This window comes from Falco rusticolus, chromosome 7 (genome assembly GCF_015220075.1).
Source record: "Falco rusticolus isolate bFalRus1 chromosome 7, bFalRus1.pri, whole genome shotgun sequence".
NCBI classification, from domain to species: Eukaryota; Metazoa; Chordata; class Aves; order Falconiformes; family Falconidae; genus Falco; species Falco rusticolus.
In genome coordinates this window covers 68,779,436-68,786,444 of record NC_051193.1, presented here as the reverse complement: position 1 = coordinate 68,786,444, position 7,009 = coordinate 68,779,436, and the positions used below count along the sequence as shown (strand labels likewise).

The 7,009-nt window shown below is 40.7% G+C and overlaps 1 protein-coding gene across 2 annotated transcripts in view; it reads right to left on the bottom strand.

Moving 5' to 3' along the window:
• Positions 1-829: 829 nt before the first annotated feature.
• Positions 830-7,009, bottom strand: part of FLRT2 (fibronectin leucine rich transmembrane protein 2) — a 63,284-nt gene continuing 57,104 nt past the window's right edge. For both annotated transcript variants that reach the window (XM_037395280.1, XM_037395279.1), the window contains exon 2: positions 830-6,778. In XM_037395280.1, the coding sequence (XP_037251177.1) occupies positions 4,358-6,346 (1,989 nt within the window). In that variant the 5' untranslated portion in view covers positions 6,347-6,778 and the 3' untranslated portion in view covers positions 830-4,357. The remainder of the gene's footprint in view (positions 6,779-7,009) is intronic.

Here is a 7,009-nt window from a genome sequence, read left to right as displayed (position 1 = left end):
CGGAAGAGTTCAGGGAAGGAGTGATCATCAGCTTCCTAGGATTATCTCTGTGTTTAGACGAGAGCATCAGGCATGATCTGATGAGGCTCAGAGCCAGTAACTTTTGGTTTTGGCACTCATTTCTGTTTTGTTTTTCCACTGAGCTGGAAAGGTAAGTCATGAGTAAAACCATTATTCTCATGTTTTAAAGAAAAACCTTTAATATCTCCATGTTAATTTTAAGGTGAAGAAGTACTATAAATGGAGAATTCAATGGGGATTAACCACTTCACTGTCAAAAGCTGAACTTTCACTTAAATGTCATTAATAAAGTGCCTTATGTAGACCCTTAAAACCATAACAACAATACAATATGCATAAAGTTATTTTGCTTGCAAAATTAAAATCAATATATTTCTCAGAGGGAGAAATTTTCTCTCATGAAAAGAGAAAATGATTGAGAGAAAAAAATAGTTGAACTACTCTAGTAGCAAATAGCGTATGCCACTTTGTTTTTCTGTTTTATGTGACATTCATTGTAGTCCTTTATTGGTTTACAGGGAAAACTGCTAATATCTTTTCAGTCCCAAGTAACCCCATCCCTAAAAAATTCTTATGAAGAAATTCAATAACAATATCTCCAATAAGAACCCATTAACACGAAGTCCATGCATTCGTCAGATGTTTCTGCCAGCAAGCTACATGCAAGGAACACTTGTTACAGTGACAGAATCAGTGAAAATGAGGACCTATTTGTAAATACATAAGTCTTCAGAAGGAACCCAAGCATCGGGCACAGCAGTGTTGTGATACTGCTTTAACATAATTTCACTTAAACTCTGGTTTTATTCCACTCACCAATCTTTTCTGCTACTGTATACAGCTACTAGCAGCATACAAAGGAAGATGGGTAAGATCTTATCTGTAAACCACTCATTTGTCCCCATGTCCAAAGAACCTGTCCAAATCAGCACCTCAGAGTGAGTATTTTGGATGAGTTGTATATGCACAAATTTGGGACTTCTGCTGTGTAGCCTTTAGTGAGTATATGTGGTCATATATTTGTACTAAGTGAAGATGACCCTATTTTACAAAGCCCAAGGAAAAAGCTGCTAATCTTGAACTTTACAGCACCAAAAGATCATTGCCCAATTCTAACTCTGACTCTTTCCAAATACTTCACTTAGCAAAAATTGTCTATTATGTGCTTCTCTAGATGTGAGCTGAAATGAAGTCTCAGCTGTTTGTGTGACTGGCACTTTGAAAAGTCCCAAACTCTGTTGTAGGCTGAAATACATTAACTGTATTTTTAAAAGAAAAAAAAAACCAACTGAATTGGGAGAAACACCCTTCAAATGAAACATAAGACTTTTCAGTTGATTACAACTGTGAATATTTTTTAGCTAACACTCCCAGCTCTGTCCATAAATTTTGGTATAAGTGGCTTGGTACTTTTTTTTTAGAAGTGGATTTATAGACAAGAAACTTTGTCAGTATCCCATACCAATATATATATTCTTTTTCATACTGAAAAGAAGCTTAAACTATGCTATCTTTAATATCATTTTGATTTTTGATCTAGGTAAGCGAGTAATAGTCCACAGATAGATATATATACATTTCATCATCTGAGATCAAAATGCTTTGTGAATGCCTTCTGTTTTCACCCTATTAGGACAGCAACCACACTTGTCATTGGTTTGGGTTTGTGGATCATTCACCTGCAGTACGGCTGAACTCCCTGAATACGTCTTTTGCTACAAATAAGGCGCCTAGCTCATCTTGAAACTATGGTATCCTGAGGCCTGGAACAGAAGATGTTCATCAAGGAGGACAAAGATTCCTCCAGCATCAGTCATTGATGTATGAAATTCTAGTAAGCGCGTACTTTCAAAGGATGCCTTTTGAAATCAAACGTAAAGCTAGTTATTTCAGTGAAATTAAATACTACATCCACACCCAACGGGAATCTCTGGCTCTACTTAATTTCAAACAAACTCCAGCATGCAATGGAAGCGTGCAGAGGCACAACTATTTGCTGCTTGTCTTGTGGGCTTTGGCACGTAAAACATATGAAACAAACAAAACAAAAGTATCAACCTTCTCATCATAATCTTCAGTAAATAGGTCACAGAAAAAAACACTTTGCATAGACGTTTCTACCTAGAATTACACCATTTGAAATCATATGGCAGCCTTTTATTCAGCAACATTTCAGTGACTTTACTATTACAGTAGCCACACAGGTTGCCTAAAATACCTGTTATAGCTGAAGAAAATAGCAAACATACAGAATATAGAGTGGAATTTCAAAATGTGATTATAAAAGGTGTTAGGGGGAGGATGCCGTTCCTTATACAATGATTGTACTTTGCCTTCAGTCATAATTAGATTCATTTTGCCACTGCAGAAAATGAGTGCTATCATGCGATTTGAATTTCAGAAACTGCACACTCATAGACTGCTGGGATTCAAGAATGGGTTGAGCGAAATGAGCAAAGGAAAGGATTAAAACTCTCTCTCCCAACATAAGCAGCCTCATAAAGTGAAAAGTCTAAGCATTCCACAGTGAAAGTGCTTCAGCCTTTACTTCCAATCCATTGTAACAACTTCTTCTCGTCCCTAGCTGGTCACTGTAAAAAGTTTTCTCTTTGGTTCCCTACTCCCTCAGGAAAGAGTTCTCTCTCTCTTTTTTCTCTCTCCTTCTTTTCTCTTTGCTGTGAACTTTTGCTTGCGTTAAAAAATAAACAAACTGAAAGAAAGGAAGGACTAGATTCTACCACTGAGCTGGCAAGAAATCCGGAGTGCTTGGCAGTCACAGAGTCAATGGAGTGGCTGGAATGTTATGTGATTTTGAGAGCAGCATCAAGGTTTTAATACAAGCATGATGTTTCGCATAGTGCACGTAAATCTCAAGGACTCAGAAAGTATTCCAGCTACGGAATTTGAGGGAATAAAAAAGCAAATTCTAAGCCCACCTACTGCTTAGAAAGCACTGATAGTTGTAGAAAATTTTTGAAAGCTTAAGATAAAAGAAGGGTAATTCAGAAGGACAGTGTGTACCTGTGTTCTCAAAATTCCTCAGCTAATCAAATGCTTAATTAATGTCTGTCTCTTTATACTCGAAGGAGGGGGGTGGGTGTGAGGTGGTGTCGGGGAACAACCCCCAAAAAAAGCAACCAGGATTTACAAGTAATTTTCTCTGCTGAACATATTTCAGTTCATAACAGGCCTGGAGGCCTTTCCAAGAATAAATAAATATTTTAAAGGTCTTTCTTATTTATTTTCTCTGCTTGTTTTCTTTTTTTCCCTACCTCTCCATACTAAACATAACTCAGAGCCCTAAATCAAACAGGGCTTGAACTATAAAAGCCAACAGCAACCTTTCTGTTGGCATCATATTTTGCAACACATCTTCAGCAATTTACACTTTTCGATTCCAAATTCTACATGAATACTGCAGAGCTGGGAGCACTCAGAATTCCCCTCATTCAAGCTTTACCTGAACATGCTGTGTCAACAAATGCTGCTCTATTAAAGAGAGGTGCAGCTTAATGACAGCTATCTGTTACATACTGATAACCTTCATCTCCCACTGAGAAGGGTCAGAGAATGCCTAAAGCTTCTTAATCATAATGAAAACCAGGAACTGTTTCTATCATAAAAGTGTATAGTATTGGGGGACGCTGTCAGAGTAGCACTGGCAAATAGGAATCAAGGTCACTTTGAGATTGACATTGAGCTGTCTACCTTTCCTATTCCAAGTATATTGGGAGAAAACTAACCAAAGGAGAAAGTAGCCTTTTTGGTAGCACTCAGGACTCCAGCTTCCAGCTGGAGGTAGGAAACGCAGAACTGACAAAGGGGAATGGAAGTATTTCCAATTGTTTGAAGCTCAACAGCAACTGCCGGGTTCAGGTCAGAAGGGTTGTACCTATTTTATCTGAGTCGCTTTTGTCCGTTCCTAGTGACCCTGTTTTAATATGCACTTATTTTCCTGTACTACAGGACACCTAGAAACTTAACATCCCTCAGACAGCTTCGACAGCAAAGTGGTTAATGCTTGAAGAATGAGTCATTCTTTCCTTTGCCATGACATTGGGTTCTTATTGTACAACCCTGTACAGTACTTAGCAATATTTTTTAAAGATTTAAAAAGCAAAGAGTTACAAAACCATTTGCAATTAACTTGAAATAGAAAAGATAGCACTTTTTTTAAATCCCATTATATAGTACACCGTATAAATTACAGAGTATTCAAATGCATAAATGCATCTGTGTAACATTTATCAAATGTAATTTTTTCATTGTTGTTTGGGGGGTTACTTTTTCCAGAGTTTTTCCTCTTTGTCCTAGACACCCCCATCTCCTCTCACTATCACGTATGACAGTGCTCCAGGTCTGAGACATTGCTGTTGCAGTATCGCATGTTGTTGGGGATGTGGCAGTCTGTGTAGTTAATGCCCCCGTTTGGGGTATAAATGGGCTGCAGTCTGAAATCTCCTTTAAGGAGCTGATCATTATTTAAGGAGACAATCTGGAAGCTGGTTTCCGTCATCTCCAGGATGGAGTTGTCCTTCTTGGTCCCTGCCTCACAGTAGTCATCTTTCCGACGGCCCCGGTTGTATTTCCACTTCTGGGAGGTGTAACGCCCTTTTTTGTGCATGTGCCAGCAAAAAATGCTGAGCAGGACCACGAGGACAAATATCACTGCACCCCCAATCAACCCTGCCAGCAGAAATGGGGAGCCCAGGTTCTGAGAAGTCGTCTGCTCGTGGCTGGAGGGGATGTTGCTGCCGTTGCTCAAAAAGGAAGCCTTGGTTGTAGCTTCTGAGCAGACAGTGTCTTCTGCAGTTCGGTAATTGTTATAAGTATCCAGTGGAACCAAACAAATCCGATAGGTGGATTTGGGCTCCAGATTTACCAAGCTTAAGTGTTGCTTCTCACCACTAACTATTCGTTCCTGCACAATTCCTCCTACCAGACTATGGCCCATTTTAACCCATGTGAGTTTATACGCCATCACGGTAAAAAGAGACATCCAGTTAACTTGGATGCAAGTGTCATTCACAAAATGGATGGAGAGTTGAATCCGTTCGGATACAGGAGGTGTCACCCTTTCTCTGTCCTCCCTGTCAGGCACAGTGGGGAGTGTGGCTATGGTGGGAGTGAGAGGATTATATTTGCTACTTGGGGGAGGAACTGATGAGGTGGGAACTAATGTAGTTGGCATGGCTGCGTCAGGGACGGGGGTGATGACAAGTGGCAGACCAGGGGTGGTGGTGGGGCATGACAACATATTCATATTGAGCTCCCTGACTGCCATACCTCGGACCTGCTCTGGTCCCTGGCACATAAAACCCCGTACATTGATGGAAGCGGGAATAAATTTGAGCCATTCAGTGACCCACTTAATACTACAGTCACACAACCAGGGATTATTCCTTACAGTGAGTTGCCTCAGGTTGTGGAGATTATCAAATACCCCCTTTACCAACATCCGAAGTTGATTGTTAGAAATATCAAGACGTTCCAGCTTGTGGAGGTTTGAAAAGGCTGTGAGTGGTATATGGGTTATCTGGTTGTCCTGCAAGTAGAGCCTTAGCAGATGTGTACCTGGAAGATCAGGAGGAGGGTAGGTCAGTGAATTCCGTACTATTGAGAATTCCTTGAGCTTGGAGAGGTGGCTGAAGGTACCTTCAGCTATGCCTTTATTAGTAAGGAGATTGCCATCCACAATCAGACGCTCCAGACTTGTAAGATTCTGGAAGGCCAGATCTGAAATGACAGCAATTCGGTTTTCATCTACTCGAAGTTCTTGTAAGTCCACCGGAAGGCCTACTGGTACGCTACTTAAGTGATTCTTGGACAAGAACAGAAGCTTGAGGCTGATGGCTTCCTGGAATGCCCCATCCTCAACGCCAACAGTGGAAATGGAGTTGTCATCAAGGTGTAGCTCTTCCAGCTTCAGAAGCTGAGCGAGGGCAGCCCGAGAAATGGTCTGAATGTTGTTTTCCTGCAGGTGGAGAACCCTGACATTCTTGGGCAGGTTCATGGGGAATTCATCCAATTGGTTGCCGTATAGGTAGACTGTGTGCACAGACTGGACATTGTGCAACTCTGCAGGAAATCCAGCATTATTAATTTGGTTATTATGGAGGTAGAGGACGGTTACACCCTCCGGTATCCCAAGAGGCACTGAGGTCAAGCTTCGCTCATTACAGTAGACAAAGTTTCGATCACAGCGGCACACTTTTGGGCAGGCCAGGGTTTTGGAGACCTGCACGTAGAGCCCCAGGGAAAAGATAAGCCATGATTTCATGAGGACAGCCCAATCTGTGGGCCACATTCTAGTCCAAGAACCCATTTCTAATTTAAAGAAATAAAGTACCAAAGTGTTAACGAACTGATAACAATAATAAAGCACAGGTAGCAAAATCTCAGGTCATTAAAATTAGCTTCTATTTTTTTGTCCAGTGTTCATGCCAGAGCTAAAGTCCTGGAGGCTATGTATAAAATAATCCTTTTACAATTGGCCTACCTCCTACTTGTGATAAGAAAGCCACAGTCTTATTAGCCAGGGTTACAAAGTTTGTGGCCCTCCTCCATATGTGCTGAAAGAAACAATAGGCATGTCTCTGCAGGTGAGCAACAGGTTAATTTAAAGCTACCAAAAGTTGTCTGTGTATGAGTTGCTTGGAGGGTTAATATTTCCTTTCACTGAAGTCTGTTGGCGTTAAACTCGGCTTTCTGAAGTCACCCAAGTCCTCATATCAGCTATCTGCCAGATCTGGCTTGCCTGTAAAAGAAAAGAGAAAAGAAAAAGATGAATAGCGTGAAATGTTTAATAGGGAAGATCAAGCCCATTGGAAGGCTATTCTAAGGCTGTGCTCTTTGTGGCTTTCTGGGAAAAAAAAAATAGTCTTGAAATAGATTTGATGCAAAGTCATTGCAGTGATTGAAAGACTTCCAGCGACTTCAGTGAAGGCTAGATCTATCACTTGTGTTTGCATATTGTACTTCCAGTCTT